General features: G+C 44.0%; 1 protein-coding gene across 10 annotated transcripts in view; it reads right to left on the reverse strand.

Annotated features, from left to right (window-relative positions):
* ZNF830 (zinc finger protein 830) overlaps nucleotides 1-19,872 on the reverse strand; it is a 1,461,156-nt gene that overhangs the window by 210,903 nt on the left and 1,230,381 nt on the right. For all 10 annotated transcript variants that reach the window (XR_011855817.1, XR_011855818.1, XR_011855820.1 and 7 more), the window contains exon 5: nucleotides 8,434-8,648. Coding sequence is in view for 6 of the 10 variants with exons in the window: in XM_072152932.1 (XP_072009033.1) it covers nucleotides 8,434-8,648 (215 nt within the window). In the remaining 4 variants the exon portion in view is untranslated. The remainder of the gene's footprint in view (nucleotides 1-8,433; nucleotides 8,649-19,872) is intronic.

A 19,872-nucleotide genomic window follows, 5' to 3' on the forward strand; every position in this document is an offset into this window, starting at 1 on the left:
GACTACATATTCTTCTCTGCCCCCCATCTACCACTGATCTCTACCTCCCTACCATGATGCTGTCCATTTGACATTTTTCTTCCCACCCTCCCCAGACCACAGTAAACCGTGAGGCTCAACGAGGCATTGTTCGCCAGGTTATCATACCATCAAAGGATAGCCGAAAAAAGATCAGGAATTACTGGGAATTTCATAACCAAACAAACACCCCTTTAACCACCAAATGGGAAACACATCTACAATCTTAAGGGCCTATACCCCCCTCCCCCCACGACAGAACCCATAGAATAGAAGCCATAACTACATTTCTCGCCAATCTCCACTCACCCAGTCTCACCTTACAGCAAACAAACACCCTGACCAAACCCTTTTCACTCTGTGTACTAGCAAAAGCTCTCAAAGACGCCCCAGCAGGAAAAAGCCCAGGGCCTGACAGCTTTCTGGTAGCCTACTACAAAACCTTTCGATGACCTACTTCTACCTCACATGCTGAATACCTTTAACTCCCTGTCAATACAATTCCCTAAACAGCCTCTAAAAGCACACATCACCATTCTTCCCAAAGAGGGCAAAAAACCCCCACAATGCGGGAGCTACTGTCCCATTTCCCTACTCAACGTTGACCTAAAGATATTTGCCAAACTATTAGCTAATGGGATCATATTACCTCTTCCATTTCTTATTGACCCTCACAGCAAATAGGCTTCATACCTGGGAGAGAGGGGAAAAACTACACCTTACAGGACCTTAACCCCTTACCAATATTTAACGTAGTACTATGTCACATGCCGAGTGCCGGGTGCTTGGAGAGGGCTCACCGGCTGAGCCCTCTCCATAGCCGGCAAGTCTTTGCTGCATATTGCTTCAAAAGGATGGCGGCGCATGGGATTGTCGCTCCCTGTGACGTCATCGGGGAGCGGCGATCCATCGCCATGATCCGAGGCTGCTTCGTGTTAACCCATTCATGGCTATTAGCACATTGTAATGAATGAGGAGGAAAATCTTCATATACTGCCATACTGTAGTATGGCAGTATATGATAGGATCGTACAGACAACCTAGGGTTAAAGTACCCTAGGGAGTCTGGGGAAAAAAACCTGCCCACTCCCCCCCCCACTCCTATTTGTTTTAATAATGGACACTAACCCAAACAAATCAGACAACACCCACAGATATCGGGCCTGAAAATTAAAAACATAGTGCATATGACAGCATATCACCAACCCACAAATATCCTTAAAAGCACTTTCAAACCTCTCCAACAATCTATCCAATTTCAAAACAAAGACCGGAAAATCCATGGCCCTCAACATCTCATGCCCCCAGAAGCTGATCAGGGAAGCCATAGACAACTCCACCTTCCCATGGGCCAAATCCCATGTGAAGTACCTGGGGCTAAACATATCGAAAGACCACAACGAGTGGTTCGCTCTTAATTATAAATCCCTATTAGAGGACATTCTTGGCACACTATAGAATTGGAAGATCCCCTTCATCTCATGGATGGGTAGGGCTAATCTCTACAAAATGATGTCAATATCAAAAATTACATACCATTTACAACCATTTATTCCTAATCTCATCCATAGGGACCAAGTTGGATTTGTATCAGGTAAGGAGGCTAGAGACAACACAGCAAAAACCATCTCCGTCGTGGCAAGAGCCCGGACCAATGGGAAAAAAATGCCTGCTCACAGTAAATGCAGAGAAGGCATTTGATATAGTAAGATGGGAGTTTCCGAAAACAGTTCTCCGAAAATCAGGCCTAGGCCATAAAATGCTACAAACCATAAAGGTGCTCTATCGTAAACCTACTGCTTTGGTACGGGTAAATGGCTCTCTTTCAGATCCACTCCACATTAACACCGGGAAATGACAGGGCAGCCTTTTGTCCCCCTGGCCATGGAGCCTCTGGCAAATGCAGTGCGAACAAATCCTGATATCTGCAGCCTCATGATAGGAGATAGGCATTATAAAAGTATCCTTATTTGCCAATGCCCTGCTATTATATGTGACATCACCTAGATTAACCTTACCAGCGATACTAAAGTAATTTATGGTACAGTGAGTAACTTCAAAGTAAACACTCACAAATAGAAGCTCCTTAATGTAACCCTTCCTTTAAGTGAGCAAACATGGAATTTCCCTTCAAGTGGGAGAACACATCAATTCATTAGCTAGGGACCCACATCCCCCCTGACTCTTCACAACTATTCAATCTCAATTATACACCCATGCTATGGACTATTGAGAAGGACTTCGATATGTGGTCAAAATGACCTTCATCATGGTTTGGTAGGATTAATGTTTTAAAAATGGATGTGCTCCCACATCCCATATCTATTCCAAATCATACTAGTACCACTTCCTAAAGCCTACTTTGACAAACGCCAATGTCTATCCCAGAGCTTTGTTTGGCAAAATTCCAAATCCTGGGCTAAAAATGACAATACATAAAGAGGATGGCGGAACGGGGCTACCTGATTTCTTTGGCTATTACAGGCCAGCCAGCAATAGCCACATTAGTCCTAGACATTTTAAATAAAGGCTCCACAAAGCTTTGGGTGGAGTTTGAAATGCAGCTGAACCCAACACATGCCCTGGGAGCCTTTAGGTGGCTGCCTGGTAAAAAGCACCAAACAACCAATCTCTCCCCATTCCTAACCTTCCTCCTATTCTCGTGGCACAATTTTGCGCACACGTCTAGTTTTATTAAAAACCCAGGCCCTTTTACACCACTCCTGGATGATTCGGACATCCCGAGAATCCACACACCTTCCTCTGATACGTGACAGGGTCTCTTTCATCACTGGTTTAAGGGCGTTCTCTATTATTTTTTGCATCGATTTCTGTGATATCAGACTGGTCTCCATGACCGGACAGAAGTAGCAACCACGTTAGGAGTCTTATCGTCCAGATGGCTGGTTTAAATCCAGATTCATAACTATATAACCTTACTAGGGCCAGCAAAATGGCTTTTACCAACCTCAGCCTTTGAGGACCTATGGCTCTTCAGCTCAGCACCCTCTCATGCGATCTCCTTGTTCTACTCTGTGTCTTCACGGGTGGATACTGTGGACTCCAAAACCACCTGCGCCAGTGCTTTGGATCGAGACCTTTACATAACATTTAGCCCTGCACAATGGCAAAAGGCACTGATTTTGACTCATGTACATGAGGACTTGTTTTCTGCATAAAATATTGTACTTTCTAGTTATGGTATTTAATTTTCCATATGGTTTACTGGGAAGCTGTGAAAAAGGTGGTGAAATTTGCAAAAATATGCATTTGCACCATTTTCTTGTGGGCTCTGTTTCATGGTTTTCATTGTCAACTTCAAATAACACATCTCCTTTATTCTTTTGGTCAGTACGATCATGGGAATACCAAATTCATATTGTGTTGTAAATTTAGGATGTAAATTTCCAATAATTTATAACAAAATTGAGAAATCACTTTTCAAATTCACTTTCAAATTTTAAAATGCAGGGGACCTGCTTAAAAAATATGGAATTAGACTTACCGGTAATTCGGTTTCCACTAGTGACCATGACTGCCCCCACCTGGAGGATGCTCCTATATCCTGTAGGGACAGGAAGTTGCAAGAGATTAAAAGCTCCTCCCTAGCACCCAACACCAGTGTCTACCAAAGTACCACCCGGAAGGATATGGGAGCATCCTCCAGGTGGGGATGCAAGTGCAAAAAAATTTACATAGAACCATCTCCAAGAAGGAAGGAAGGGAGGGAAATAATGGGGGGCCGTCATGGTCACTAGTGGAAACCGAATTACCGGTAAGTCTAATTCCATATTTCCACCACGTTCCATGACGGCCCCCACCTGGAGACTTACCAGATTACCCCATTATTTGGGAGGGACCCAAAATATATACTTAAGGCCGAAATTTGGACTCTAAGGGTACTTGGTTTAAGGCCAAGAGAAAACCCTGCTTGTAAGAAATCTAAGATTTGACCTAAGTTTGGATTCTCTGGAGAAGTCCCCGCACCAAGTACAGAATTTTTTCCAGATCTTGTCATAAATAGCATTAGACACTGGTTTCCTGCTTGCTTGAATAGTGCTGATCACTTCAGTAGAAAGGCCTTTGGTCATTAGGTATGCCCTCTCAGGATCCAGGCCGTTTTAGATGTCGTACGTCTTGATGGTACAGTGGACCCTGTAGAAGAAGATCCTGACGATAAGGTAGATGAACAGGATTATCTATAGCTAGCTCCTGAATAACTGGGAACCAACTTCTTTTTGGCCAGTATGGAGCAATAAGAACCATTAATACCTGCTCTGTTCTCAATCTCTGTAAGATTCTGGGAATCAGGGGTATGGGAGGAAACCCTGACCCCCATGAATGACTGAAGGCATCTAGCCCTGTAGGAGAGCCCCGAGGGTCTAAGGAGAAGAATTTAGAGGACTTATTATTTAGGTGGGTCGCAAAAAGATCTAAGGTTGGAGTCCCCCAGATATAACAGATTTCCCTGAAGGTTTCCGGGTTTAGCGACCATACATGGGGATCTAATGTAACCCGGCTTAAGAAGTCTGCTTCTATATTTTCTGTACCTTTGAGATGGATAGCTGAGAGGGATAGAAGATCTGTTTCTGCCCACTTAAAAATCTGATGTGATAAAACTGTCAAAGTTTTTGACTTTGTGCCCCCTTGTCTGCGCAGATAAGCTACTGTAGTTGTGTTGTCAGAAAGGATTCTTACGTGTTGATTTCTTATGTGTAAGTGGCTCTGTTTGAAGGTTTCTAGGACTGCCTTTAACTCTTGGAAGTTTGAGGACCTAGAGCGAGTCTGGCTGTCCCACTGACCTTGAAGATAGTGGCCTGCTAACACAGCCCCCCCCAACCTGTCAGGCTTGCATCTGTTCGTATTGTCAAGACCGGGGTTGGATTCCACCAAACTCCTTTCTTTAAGTTTATGGGATTCTTCCACCATGATAAAGGGGAATTTTTACCTTGTGGTCTAGATGTAGAGGGTTTTTGTCCCAGACACGGATTGTCCAAGCCTGCATAGTCCTTGTGTGGTTCTGAGCCCATGCCACGCACTGGATACAGGACGTCAGAAGACCCAGAAGACTCAGAGCCGCTTGAGTGCTGCACGAATCCTTTCTCTGGAACAGACTCACATTTCCTTTATTTTTTGGATCTTTTCTTTCGGTAGGAAAGAACTCTGTTGTTTCACAGAATCTAGTTTTACCCCTAGAACCTTTTTTACTTTCTCTGGTTTTAAATCTGATTTTTTTCTCGTTTATGACCCAGCCTAAGTCCTGGAGGAGACCTATGACTACCTGAAGGTGAGTTTTTAGTTCTAATTTGGTTTTGGCAACTAGAAGTAGGTCGTCTAGGTAAGGTACTATAACTATGCCCCTCAACCTTAGGTGGGCCACTACCTCTACCATAATTTTGGTGAAAATACGAGGGGCCGAAGAGATCCCAAATGGTAAGGCCTTGAATTGATAATGAAGTATTTTCCCCCCCGGGGAACGAACTGTGAATCTGAGATATTTTTGGTGATCCTGACAGATAGGGACGTGATCGTACGCGTCTTTTAGATCTATTGTACATAAAAAGTAATTTTGACCTATTAGAAGGGTTGCTGACTTTATCGATTCCATTTTGAAGTGTTTGTATTTGATAAACCTGTTTAATTTCTTCAGGTTTATAATTAGACGGTAAGACCCATTGGGGTTTTTTTACCAAAAATAGAGGGGAATAAAATCCTTCCCCTATTTCTGCCTCCTGGACTGGAACAATCACATCCATCTGAAGTAACTGCTGGATGTTGGTCCAGAGATGGAGAATTTGTTTTTCTGAAAGTTTTGGTGGGTTCTGAAAATGTTGTGGGGGAATATGGAGAAACTCTACCCTGTAACCTGACTGGATGGTCTGGAGTATCCAAGGGTTTGGGAAGATTTTTCCCCATTCGGACCTGAAATAGGAAAGTCTCCCCCCCACCTGCAAGTCATTTGTTTGAGGTCGGGGTTAGAGAAGAACCCACAACCTTCCCCTCCTTTTGCGTAGCTCCATCTCCCTGTTTTCCCTTTGCCCCTAAAGGGAGTTTTCTCTTCCCTGAAAGTACGAAAGGGAAAAGAGAAAGGAGGGTTTTTTAGGGGGAAGTCTATTTACCGGAAACCCCTTTTTTCTGTCTGCAGCTTTTTCTAGAATGGAGTCTAATTCGCTGCCAAACAAAAATTTGCCCTGGAAGGGTATACCACAAAGCATAGACTTATATTTTATATCACCACCCCACTATTTTAACCAGAGAGATCTCCGGACAGAATTGGTTAAGGCCGCCTCTTTGGCCGAAAACCTTAGAACCTCCGCCGAAGCATCCGCTAGAAATGCTGTGGCAGATTTGAGGAGGGGTAAAGACTCTATGATGGATTCTCTTGAGGTCTTATTTACAAGATGGGATTCTAATTCTGATTCTGGTTTCTTCCATTCTGCTAACACTAAATCTTTTAACGTGTCAACTACTGGAAAGAAACTTTTCTTTCTATATTTTAGTCCCCCAAAGAGGTCATTCTGAACTGAAATGGGTTCTGACACATTTTCTATTTCTAATGTGTTTCTCAGGGCTTTTAATACGTTGTCTAGGTCTTCAGACGCAAATAAGTATTTTGTGTGCCCCTGATCCTTGGAATGTACCTCATCTAAGTCTTCTTCCAGTCTTTCATTCATAGAACCGGAAGGAAAATCTGAATCCTGATCAGAAGAGGACGACTGAATATATCTAGGTTTTTTCCTAGGTGGTTCAGGTAAGTGAGCAGCAATAGAGGAGGATACTTCCTCCTTTATTGCGGATCTAATTTTATCCATTAATGACGATCTTTCCTCCTTTAGAATTTTAGCTAGAAAGTCTGGACAGACTCTTTCTATAATCCTCGGACAATTTAGAATTACATAGGCCACATCTTTTAGAGGGTTTTTTAAGGGGTTTATCTCTCTCTCTCTGTTGTTTCTCCTTAGGTTCTTTTTGCTCTTTTCCCTAAGAGAAGCATACATGATAACAATAGACAGGTATGAAATGTATGAGTGAGAGAGAGAAGCGGTCAGCCCAGGGCTTGTACTTACGGGTACCAGGACCTGGAACAGGTTGGATGCGTCATCAGCCATGTTGCTGGAAGCACCAGAGCCACCCGAGATAGGGTTCACCAGGGACGCTATATGACTCTTCCCTCCTCCCCCTTCCGGTTTGACCGGAAGTGATTGACTCCTGGACTGTGTCCGAGTCCTCTGGAGTCGGGCCTTCGGGGCCGCCCCTGATGACGTGCCCGGCGCCCTGGTGACGTGACTACCGGAAGTCGCGTCACCTGATGAGGCGCCCCGACTTCCGATACGCAGCTACTCCGGAACCGCCCACCTGAGCCGCGCGCGCGCCACCATAATGAAAACCTGCCCTTCCGCTAGAACCCTCCACCTGCCGAGGACCGACGCCCGGACTCGAACGCCGGTCCCAGAACGGAAGAAAAGGCTCCCGCTAGCAGGTATCACCATTCTGCTGCTTGCCCAGCATTAGTCTCCCAGGACCGCTGGATGGGCCGGATGGCGCGGGGGTGGGGAGGAGGTGTTTTCTTGTTCCGCTCCACTCGGTTGTGGAGGCGGAACTATCAGAAGAGATAAAAAGTAAAAAAAGTAAAAAATAAAAAGGTAAAAATTTAAAAAATCTCTTGTGTCTCCATAAGGAGACTCTCTTGCATCCTATATCCCGTAGGGACAGGAAGACACTGGTGTTGGGTGCTAGGGAGGAGCTTTTAATCTCTTGCAACTTCCTGTCCCTACAGGATATAGGAGCATCCTCCAGGTGGGGGCCGTCATGGAACGTGGTGGAAAATAATCTTGTACTCATCTCTGCGATCTCACTGCTGTCCCGGCCCGCAGTCTCTCCAGGCTATGACCGTTAGTTTACATTGCACAAAACCTGCAATGAGATCAGCTCACAGCTGGCCACACCCTGCTGTCCCCTGAGAATGGTGTCAGATGAGCGTGGCTGTCTGGAAGCTGTTCTTAGCGCAGCTTCTGTGCCCCTGTAAACAAACGGGGGCGGGCCCCGGAAAAATGATGGACCGCACAGGTAAGTACAAGTTTATTTGTGTTTTTTTTTTACATTCTCCCCTTGTGGCCACATATCTATATTTCATAGGAACTCTAACAACCCCCTTTAAGGATAATTTTATCTCACAAATGTATTTATGAAAGGATATCAGCAAAACAAAATCAAGATTAAAATCAGGTTTTGGTGCGAGATAACATTTTTCTTTCGAGCCAACCACTTTGGATTGTCCTGGAGACCCAAACCTCTTTTTCATACAGGCTGCAAATTTTAACACTGTTTTCATATGGGACAAAGAACGTTAGACACTTTTTAAGGTGCTCTTTGGAGCATTTTGCTTGATACATGTGTATGATACTTGTGCAATACCTGGTGGAAGACTGCTCTCTGGTACGGTTCGTGGGGGAAGTGGAATTTCCACAGACTGAGGTGTAGCAGATGGAAATACTGGGGAACTTTCACAATCTTCCTCCTCTTCCACATGAGCTTCGTATTCCCCCACCGGAAGATGCATGTTTGAAGCATTCCCTAGAGTTTGCTTATGTGGTGGTTGATCACTAGTTCTAAAGAAGCCTAGCAATTGCCTAAAATGGAAGGAAAAAATAGCCAAAATGTATTCTACAAATTAACCAACATGTGATATAAAGAAAATGAAAAAAGACATAAATTGAAGCCACACCTTTATGCTAAGTTCAAAAAAGAGTTAAGCAGGTTAGGTCCCCCCTTTTAAGCAAAAAAACAGTGCAACAGACAGGATTATGGGAGTATGGAAATTAAGTCTATGTGAAATGAAAGTTGAATGGAACATATTTTTTTCAACTTCCGTTGAACTTCCCGTACACTGTGCACTAGCCTGTCCGGACATAAGTACCATCTTGTCTGCACTTTTTTCAGTTGTTCCAGGTGGTTAACACAGGCTGAGGCTCTTAATACCTCTATGCTTGATTGGTGCCATTGTGCTAGGGACACTTCTATTCCTAGGTCTTGTTCCCATCTTTTCATGTATCCAAATTTTTCTCCCTCTGTCTCCCTCATGAAAAAGTTGTATGCGAATAATAGGTTTTTCCTCTGCGGTTTGCATATTAAATATATCTAGTTTCCTCTGACCCATCCTGTTATGTCTCTCTATTATACCCCTTAACACATTTTGTTTCTGTAAATATTGAAAAAAGGTCTTGTTTGTCAATCCACCATCATTTGGCAACTCCTTGAAAGATCTTATCCCCCCCCCCCCTCCCTTCATTATAGAGTCTATATCACTGTATCCTTTATTTACCCATTTGTCCAAGTTCAGATTTGGTATGTTGACTTCCAAACTTTTTTTTTTTTTCCAACTTACAATTTTTATTAAAATTTTTCAACGTTCACAGCCATAGATATACATATATTTGCATTGATGCTAGACATTAGAAGCACATTCGTCATGTAGCTCTCATTAGGTCACGCAGGACCATGATAACAGTCAGACAGTGACAAAAATACTTAAGCAAGATTTCGGTCTTTACTTGCTGTCAGAATGTGACTCCGCTGCTGGTTCCTTGGTATACAATCATGAAAAAACAGTGAAGCTGTGTTAAACAATAACTATAAGTAAAAATACATAAAACATAAAAAATACCCATGGGCCTCTTAAATCGAGAATAAGAAGAGGTTAGTTTTACAGTATTAAGGGAGACTGTCTCCTATAGCGTCCCAAAGGGACCATACCTTGCTAAATTGATCAACTTTCTCATGCAAGGAGGCTGTGGTATATTCCAATGACCGCATCTGTTTTATACGGGAATATAGGTCTAAAAGTGAGGGCGGGGCTGATCTTCTCCAGAACAATCATAGTATCATAGTATATAAGGCTGGAAGGAGACGCAAGTCCATCAAGTCCAACCTTCAAGAATTAAATAAATGTTTTATCCCCATAACCCGTGATATTTTTGCTCTCCAGAAAGTCATCCAGGCCTCTCTTGAACATGTACATAGAGTCCGCCATAACAACCTCCTGCGGCAGAGAGTTCCATAGTCTCACTGCTCTTACAGTAAAGAACCTTTGTCTATGGTGATGGTAGAATCGCCTCTCCTCTAGGCGTAGAGGATGCCCCCTTGTTCTGGTCACAGGCCTAGGTATAAAAAGATCTTTGGAGAGATCCTTGTACTGTCCGTTCAGGTATTTGTACATTGTAATGAGATCTCCCCTCAGTCGTCTTTTTTCTAAACTGAATAATCCCAAATTTTGTAATCTGTCATTGTATTCTAGTCCCCCCATTCCCCTAATAATCCTGGTTGCTCTCCTCTGCACCCGTTCCAGCTCTACTATATCCTTTTTATACACTGGTGCCCAAAACTGTACACAATATTCCATGTGTGGTCTGACCAGGGATTTGTATAAGGGCAGAACTATGTCTTTATCATGAGAATCTATTCCTCTCTTGATACATCCCATTATTTTATTTGCTTTAGCAGCAGCCGCCTGGCTCTGGTCACTAAAATTAAGTTTACCATCCACCAATACGCCCAAGTCCTTTTCAGCTTCAGTTTTACTAAGTAATTGACCGTTTAGAACATAATTATACTTTTTGTTTCCATGGCCCAAGTGCATAACTTTACATTTATCTACATTAAACCTCATCAACCATTTCTCTGCCCATCCCTCAAGCTTCCACAAATCCCTCTGTAATGCTAAACTATCGACCTCAGTATTTATTACTTTACACAGCTTAGTATCATCTGCAAATATTGAAACTTGACTGTGTAAACCCACTACAAGGTCATTAATAAAAATATTAAAAAGAAGTGGCCCCAATACTGACCCCTGTGGCACTCCACTGGTAACATCAACCCATCTGAGAATGTGCCATTAATGACCACCCTCTGTTTTCTATCACTAAGCCAATTACTTACCCAGATACACAGATTTTCTCCTACTCCCAGCAGTCTCATTTTATATACCAACCTTTTATGTGGCACGGTGTCAAATGCCTTTGAAAAGTCCAGATATACAACATCCACAGCGTCCCCCAGATCCAGTCTTGAACTTACCTCCTCGTAGAAACCAATCAGATTAGTCTGACAGGACCGATCTCTCATAAACCCATGTTGACGCTGGGTTATAAGGTTGTGCACAGTGAGATACTCCAGGATAGCATCTCTAATAAACCCCTCAAATATTTTCCCCCCCACAGCAGTTAGACTTACGGGTCTGTAGTTTCCAGGATCGCTATTTGATCCTTTTTTGTATATTGGTACCACATTTGCTATGCGCCATTCCTGTGGAACATAACCAGTCCTCAGTGAATCTTCAAATATTAAAAATAACGGTCTGTCTATCACCGTACATAATTCATGCAGAACCCGGGGGTGTATGCCATCTGGCCCAGGTGATTTATCTATCTTAGTGGATGCGAGGCGGCGCCGTACCTTTTCCTGGGTTAAACTGTTGACATTATAAAAAGAATTTACATTATTCCTCATTGTGTCTTCCACCAGGGGATTTTCCTGGGTAAAGACAGTTGAGAAGGCGACATTCAGTAGATTGGCCCTTTCCTCATCTCCTTCCACCATGACCCCCATGTTATTTCTAAGGGGACCCACACTCTCTGTTTTTAGTTTCTTATCATTTATATACTTAAAAAATAATTTGGGATTATTTTTGCTCTCCCTGGCAATATTTCTCTCAGTCTCTATTTTTGCGGCCTTTATCTGCTTTTTACAGGATTTATTTTTCTCTCTATAATCCTGTAATGCCTCATCGCTACCTTCACGTTTTAGCACCTTAAACGCTTTATCTTTCTCGCTTATTGCTTTCCTTACAAGACTAGTTAGCCACATAGGCTTTTTCTTGTTCCTTTTATGCTTTTTCCCATAAGGTATGTGTTTCTCAAAGGACTTTTTCAGAATATATGAGAAAAAGTCCCATTTTTGGGGGGGGGCTTTTGTCTTTGAGAGCATTATCCCAGTCTATGCCTTTAAGGTCTTCCCTTAGTTGATGAAAATTTGCCCTCCTGAAGTTTAGAGTGTTGGTTGCCCCTTCACTAACGTGCTTAGTAAAGCGTAATACAAAATCAATGATATTATGATCACTATTCCCCAGGTTCCCCCCAACCTGTAGTTTTGATACCCTATCAGGTCTGTTGGTAAGGATAAGGTCCAGCAGTGCCCCCCCTCTTGTTGGCTCCAGGACTAGTTGCGACAGGTAATTGTCTTTTGTTGTTGACAAGAACCTGCTACCTTTGAAGGACCTGCAGGTTTCTGCCCCCCAGTCAATATCTGGGTAATTGAAGTCCCCCATGATAAGTACTTCACCATGCTTTGAAGCCGCATCCATTTCACTTATCAGCATTTCCTCTGCTGCCTCCATTATATTTGGAGCCTTATAACAAACCCCTAGTAATATTTTATTATTCTTTTTCCCTCCTCTTATCTCCACCCATAGGGACTCCACATTTGCGTTACTGATGTCATCTCGCAGGACGGGCTTGAGGCAAGAATTCACATATAAACAAACCCCTCCCCCTTTTTTATTTATACGATCCTTTCTAAAAAGACTATAACCATCTATAGTAACAGCTCAGTCATAGCTACTGTCCAGCCATGTCTCGCTGATACCCACTATATCATATTTCCGTTCCAACATCAAGAGTTCCAGTTCCTCCATTTTGTTTGTGAGGCTTCTGGCATTTGTGTACATACACTTTATATGGTTTTCCCTGTCCGTATTCCTTTTGTCCTTATTCCCCAATCTCATTCCAGCCCCCCTTCCTCCCCCATGGACTATGGCTCTTCCCAGCTCTCTATGTACACCGTCTATTTGCCCTGCACAAGTGTAGTTGCCCTCCCCCCAGGTCTCTAGTTTAAACACTCCTCCAACCTTCTAGCCATTTTTTCCCCTAAAACAGCAGCCCCCTCCCCATTGAGGTGCAGCCCATCCCTACTGTAGAGCCTGTAGCCCACAGAAAAGTCAGCCCAGTTCTCCATGAACCCAAACCCCTCCTTCCTACACCAACTTTTGAGCCACTTATTTACCTCCTTGATCTCCCGCTGCCTTTCTGGTGTGGCACGTGGTACAGGCAGTATCTCGGAGAAAATTACCTTTGAGGTCCTTGCCCTGAGCTTATGGCCTAAATCTCTGAAATCATTTTTAAGGACCTTCCACCTACCTGTTACTTTGTCATTAGTGCCAATGTGGACCATGACCGCTGGTTCCTCACCAGCCCCTCCCAGTAATCCATCAACCCGATCCGCAACATGCCGAACCCGAGCACCCGGCAAACAATCTTTGTGACAGATTGCCCTGTGTGTTCCCCTAATAATCGAATCTCCCACTACCAGCACCTGTCTGACCTTGCCTCTGCTCCCATTACCCTTCTTACTGGAGCACACATTCCCCTGGTTGCTAGCGGCCACATCTTTCTGCAGCATTGATACCCCAGAGCTGATATCCCCCTCATCCGCCAGCCTGGCAAACTTATTGGGGTGCACCAGATCAGGACTAGACTCTCTACAACTCTTCCCTCTACCCCGCCTTCTACATGTTACCCAACTCGCTGCCCCTTCACTCTGCACCTCCATACTTCCCTCCCCACACCCATCTTCCCCAGAGAGTTTGTGCTCCAGGAGCAGCAAACTTCGTTCCATATTATCAATTGCCCGTAGCCTTGAAACTTGCTCATTTAGATCCAGAATCTGGGCTTCCAGGTGAGCAATTTTCACACACCCCACACAGCAGTATTCCCCCTCGAACGGCTGTTCAAGGAAAGCATACATGGCACAGGATGTACACCGTGTAGCAATGCCACTTATGGAGTCCATTGTTCTAATGGGGATTACAATAGAATTATGCACAGAAAGAAGAATTTACAGTCAAAGTAACACAGAACACAGCAGTTACCTGCTAAAGCCCCTCAAACTTAAGTCCCTTAAACGTAAGTCACACTTAAGACACTGCACACACTTCAGATCAATGCACACTCGCCGCCAAGCTCATACACTCGCTTTGCTAATGCTTTTTTAAAAGTTATCTGCCACAAAAATCTGCAGAGCTCACTGCACAAGATCTGGCTGCAAACCACCAAACAAACTGACCACAGAAGTATATAAAGGCTGCTAATTAGATAGCCACACCCCACTATTAATTAGGCAGCACCTGTGACTATACTGTCCAGATAAGCAAGGTGACTGCCTCCCTATACCCCCCACACAATATACAGATTATGCAAGTAAAATACCTTCACATCTACTTGGTTGCAATAAAAATCACACAATGAATATCAGGAAATAAAAAATGTAGATGCACTTATCTATTTGTTGCTGGATCCAAAAAGTATTCCTTCCCTTAAACGTAAGTCACACTTAAGACACTGCACACACTTCAGATCAATGCACACTCGCCGCCAAGCTCAAACACTCGCTTTGCTAATGCTTTTTTAAAAGTTATCTGCCACAAAAATCTGCAGAGCTCACTGCACAAGATCTGGCTGCAAACCCTGAAATTAAAGTCTTTGCTGCACTTAATATGTGGAGGAACAATCTAGACAGGGATTTCCCCAACCCATGCGGTGGGATTCCCAAGAGGAGCGACACTGGATCTTTCTCTAAATCCATCTCCAAAACCCTCTGCAGCGTGGCATGTACTTCCTCCCAAAAAGGCTGAATGACTCGACAATCCCAGAAGATATGAAACATTAAGGCTCCATTGTCCCCACATCTCCAACATATATCTGGAATAGTTGGGTTAAGTTTATTAAGTAATGATGGGGTATGGTACCACTGCATAAGGATCTTATATTGGTTTTCTTTATATAAGGCTGACAGGGAACCTTTGGGGGCGTTATCCCAAACCACCCTCCAGATTTTCTCCGGTAGTGTGTTCCCCAGCCATGTTTCCCACCTTGTCATGTAGGCATGTCTAATTGGCGTCGGGTAAGTCTGCTTTATGAGCAAGGAATATATGTCTGAAATCAATCCTTTGGAGGAAGAACTACGAAGGCTAATTCTTTCAAAGTCCGTAAGTGATGGGATTGTAACGGAACCCAGTGTAGATACACCAAATTGGTAAATCTGGGGATAAGTATTAGCTACCTGCGTGAATTGCTCAGCCGCTGTGCAAAGGTCAGTGACGGTGAGTAGGTGCTTGGTTGAAGGGTGTGAAAGGTCTTTAATAGAGATGAGCGAGTATACTCGTCCGAGCTTGATGCTCGTTCGAGTATTAAGGTACTCGAGACGGCTCGTTGCTCGGACGAGTATTTCCCCTGCTCGAGATCGAGCATTTAATTAAAAAAACACAGTGAAGAACAATGAAGAATAGAATAAAAACAGTGAACACAGTGAACACAGGATCATTTAAGTGAAAAACACAGTGCAGAACACAGTGCAGAATAGATTACAGATGTTCGGCACATCTGCTTACTTGTCGGAAGATACGCGCGGAACGGTGCGAACAAAATAGTATGTGAAGAACAATATATATGTGTGAAGAACACGGTGGGCAGCACGGAGACATGGGGCAGCGGCAGCACGGAGACATCAGGGAGCGGCACGGAGACATCGAGGGGCACGGAGACATCGAGGGGCACGGAGACATCGAGGGGCACGGAGACATCGAGGGGCACGGAGACATCGAGGGGCACGGAGACATCGAGGGGCACGGAGACATCGAGGGGCACGGAGACATCGAGGGGCACGGAGACATCGGGGAGACTTCAGTGGAAGAAGAGCAGCGGATCCCGGGACAGCGTATCACCCCGACAAGTAAGCAGATGTGCAGAACATCTGCAATCTATTCTTCACTGTGTTTTTCACTTAAATGATCCTGTGTTCACTGTTTTTATTCTATTCTTCACTGTTCTTCACATCTGTTAACTTGTCGGGAGATAATATACGCGCGGAACAGTGAAGAATAGATTGCAGATGTTTGCATACATCTGCTAACTTATCAGAAGACATTCTTTTTCAATTAATTAACACATTTTATTCCCGAACCATGGTCCCTTTGAAAAATGCTCGAGTCTCCCATTGACTTCAATGGGGCTCGTTATTCGAGACGAGCACTCGAGCATCTGGAAAAGTTCGTCTCGAATAACGAGCACTCGAGCATTTTAGTGCTCGCTCATCTCTAGTCTTTAAGTTGGAAGATGTGCATCGGTTTCCAAAACTCTACAAAATCTGACTGAAGACTTTGCAGTATATGTGGTGTGTATAGGAAGGGAGTGAGTGGGGATTTATGTGTCGCCAGGGTAAAACGTATACGACATCTGCGCCATATGTCTCGTGTAAATGCCATTGGGGCTAAGAGTGACGCCGTGGAGAGTTCGACCGGCGGACCCCAAACTAGGGAACCAGGATGGATTGGTGCCAGCCACAATTTCTCTATCTCTGTCCACCTATTAAAGGCCGACAGGGATGTCCAGGACGCTATATGTCGCAAATGAGCCGCGTAGTAATATAAGGTTATGTCAGGGAGGCCCAAACCTCCATATTCCTTTGGCGCTATCAGGACCGTTTTTGGGATTCTGTGCCTCTTAGAATTCCAAATAAAATCTAAAAAAAGGGTTTGGATCTTACGCAGGGTCATTATTGGGACTCTCACTGGTAGAGTTTCGAATAAGTAGAGAAATCGGGGGAGGATCGACATTTTTATAGCCGCAATCTTACCGAGCAACGACAGATACAGGGGGCGCCAGCTTTGGATTTGTTTCCTTACGTCTTGAATCAAAGAAGGATAATTTTCCTTGTAGAGGGTAGAGTTAGCGGGGGTGAGTCTTATACCCAAGTATTTAAGAGAGGTTGAGCACCACGTATATTTAAACTTACTTTGAAGGGTTGCTATCAGGCGAGGGGGCAAATTCAAGGGTAAGGCCTCTGATTTAGTGTGGTTTAATTTATATCCAGAGACTTCACTATAAGCTGCAATTACCGTAAGAAGGTTAGGTAAGGAAATAATTGGATCCGCGAGAGTGAGTAACACATCATCCGCAAATAAAGCAATTTTAAACTGTTTATCTCTGACTGTAAGTCCTTTGATATCTGGGTTGTTACGGATGTACGCTGCTAATGGTTCTATACTTAATATATAAAGTAAAGGGGACAAAGGGCACCCTTGTCGTGTCCCATTTTTAATAGACAGGGGAGGGGAATGGGCATGGGGAAGTCGGATTTGCGCTGTAGGTACTGAGTATAGACCCCTCAAGGCTGCCAGGAATGGTCCTCTGATCCCAAAACGGACGAGGGTTTTGAACATGAAGTGCCAGTTTAGTCGATCAAAAGCCTTTTCGGCATCTAAACTTAGCACCAAAGCTTCCGATTTGGTTTTCTGCACAAAGTCTATCACGTCTATTGTACGTCGGGTATTATCTCCTGCTTGCCTAAACCTAACAAACCCCACCTGATCCTTGTGTATTAATTGTGGGAGCCACTCGCTCAGTCTATTAGCTAATAGTTTAGTGAAAATTTTAAGATCGGCATTTTGCAGACTAATGGGTCTATAGCTCGGGCATTCAGATGGATCCTTACCCAATTTAGGGATCACCGTGATATATGAGGCGAGCATTGTTTGAGGGATGGGTTCGCCTTGGAGAAATTTGTTATATAGGGTAACCATATGGGGAAGCAGGAGAGGGAGAAATGTTTTATAGTAGAGATAGGTAAAGCCATCTGGCCCAGGGGCCTTACCCCCTGGAAGAGCCTTTATTGTCTCTTCTATTTCCTCAGAGGTAATGTCCTGATTCAAATGTGATATGGCTTCTCCGGAATGCCGGGGGAGGGAACATTGGGAGAGGTAGTGTTCTAATTTGGCGTTCCGTTCGGGAGAGGAAGTGGGCAAATCCGACGACAGGGAGTAAAGGGCAGAATAATATGTGTGAAAAAGCTCTGCGATCTTTGTGGGATGATAGTGCAATGTACCCTGCTTATCTTTAATAGCATATGGAGCCTGGTTTGCCATATTTTGCCTGAGCTGACGTGCCAACAACGTGTGAGGCTTGTTCCCAAATTCATAGTACCTTCGTTTGGAATATTTAATCATACGCTCCATATCTAAAAGGTCTAGTTCCCTAATCTTGGAACGTAGGGTCTGTACCCGCCGCAGCAGAGAAGGTGTTGGGTGGGCTGCCAGCTCCCCTTCAGCTCGTCTGAGGTTTTGCTTGTATCTAGAGTAGTGGAGTAGCCTGTCTTTCTTCAGTTTGGTTGCCAAGGAAATTGCCTCCCCTCTAAACACTGCCTTGTGTGCTTCCCACAGAATAGGGACAGTGGGTGCCGAAGGAGTATTCTCTGTGAAATAGTTAGAGTACTTTCCGTAATGATTCCCTGGAAAGTGGAGATGTGAGGAGGGTTTCGTTTAAGCGCCAGTGAGGTGTAGTAAGCGGCGTATCTTCTAGCTGTAAATCTACCATAATCGGAGCATGGTCTGACCATGTTATGTGACCTATTGCTGCCTCAGTCAAGCTCCGTAAGGCTGGGTAGTTCCCAAAGAAATAATCAATCCTCGTATGGGTTCTATGCGGGGGAGAAAAAAAACGTATATTCCCTAGCTGTTGGATTGTTAACCCGCCACAGATCAAAAAGGGAGTGTTTGCGGATCAATCTACGAAATCCTAAAGCCAAAGCTTTTACCCCTTGGGAAAGAAGACGGGGGGGTATAGTCATGCGATCCATACTTTCTGAGAAAACTGTATTAAAATCTCCCCCTATTATTAATAGCCCATGGTGTTCTGAATTCAGTTTCGAGAAGACTTTGGATAAGAATGGGAGCTGACGTGAGTTAGGTGCATACACATTGCATAATATCACCTGAATACCTAGAATGGAACCTCTAAGTATAAGGTATCTACCTTGGGTATCAATTTCCGAATCTGTGAATTGAAATGGACAGTGTCGTGATATTAGGATAGCTACTCCTGCTTTTTTAGTAGGGGCATGTGCCATGTATGCTGTCGGATACCAGTGCTTAGCAAAGTGGAAAGATCCTGAAGCTGTAAAATGTGTTTCCTGAAGAAATACTATATCCGCTTTAGCATGGCGTAGCTCTTTTAGAACCAGCCTCCTTTTAATATCTGAGTTAAGTCCTTTTGTGTTTAAAGTGAATAACTTAACCATAATCTAAATGAATCAACCATTTAGCTATTTGGGAAAATTGCAAAACTGACGGAGAGTCGGCCTTATGGGCTCCCGGACTAACCCGGCCGTGTAATCTTTCCGTCTTGTGTTGGAAGTAAATGGTAAACATTCTAAAGAGAGACCCATGGGTAAACAAAATAACCACTACTAAACAGATAATCAAAAGAACAGTAAAAAAACCATTGTTAAACCGCGAGGGTAGCTTGTAGCTGTTCTCGCTGTAAATCTTCCCATGAACATTCCACCATTCCATCTGGAGTAACCGCTCCTCTACATAGGGGCGAACATATTCAGGGAGATTAACTTTGGGGAGAAAAGTGTACCGGATAACCATGGGCACTTAAAGAGAGAAAACTCTAGCAGCCAGTCCGCGGCAGCTCTCAGAGCCTCCAATTGGGGGCCAGTACCCAGTAACATAGTCAGTGGAATCTTAAGATTTAGACATCTAAGGGGTCATAAAGGACCTTAAACATACAGTACATTTTCTATGTGTGTAGGTTAATACAAAGGAGAAGAAGAAGAGAGAGAGAGAAAAAAAAAAAAAAAAAAGGCAGAGGGGAGGGAAAGAGATAAGTAAGAGAAGGGTTGGAAGATGGACAAAGAAGAGAGTCTCTATCAATACTCATCGCCCCCTTGGAGATCTGCGGTGGGGTTCGGAGGCTCTCTGACGCTTTTTCGATGGGCGAACTGGCTGCCATGTAGGTGGGA

The sequence above is a fragment of the Engystomops pustulosus genome, chromosome 5 (genome assembly GCF_040894005.1).
Source record: "Engystomops pustulosus chromosome 5, aEngPut4.maternal, whole genome shotgun sequence".
NCBI classification, from domain to species: domain Eukaryota; kingdom Metazoa; phylum Chordata; class Amphibia; order Anura; family Leptodactylidae; genus Engystomops; species Engystomops pustulosus.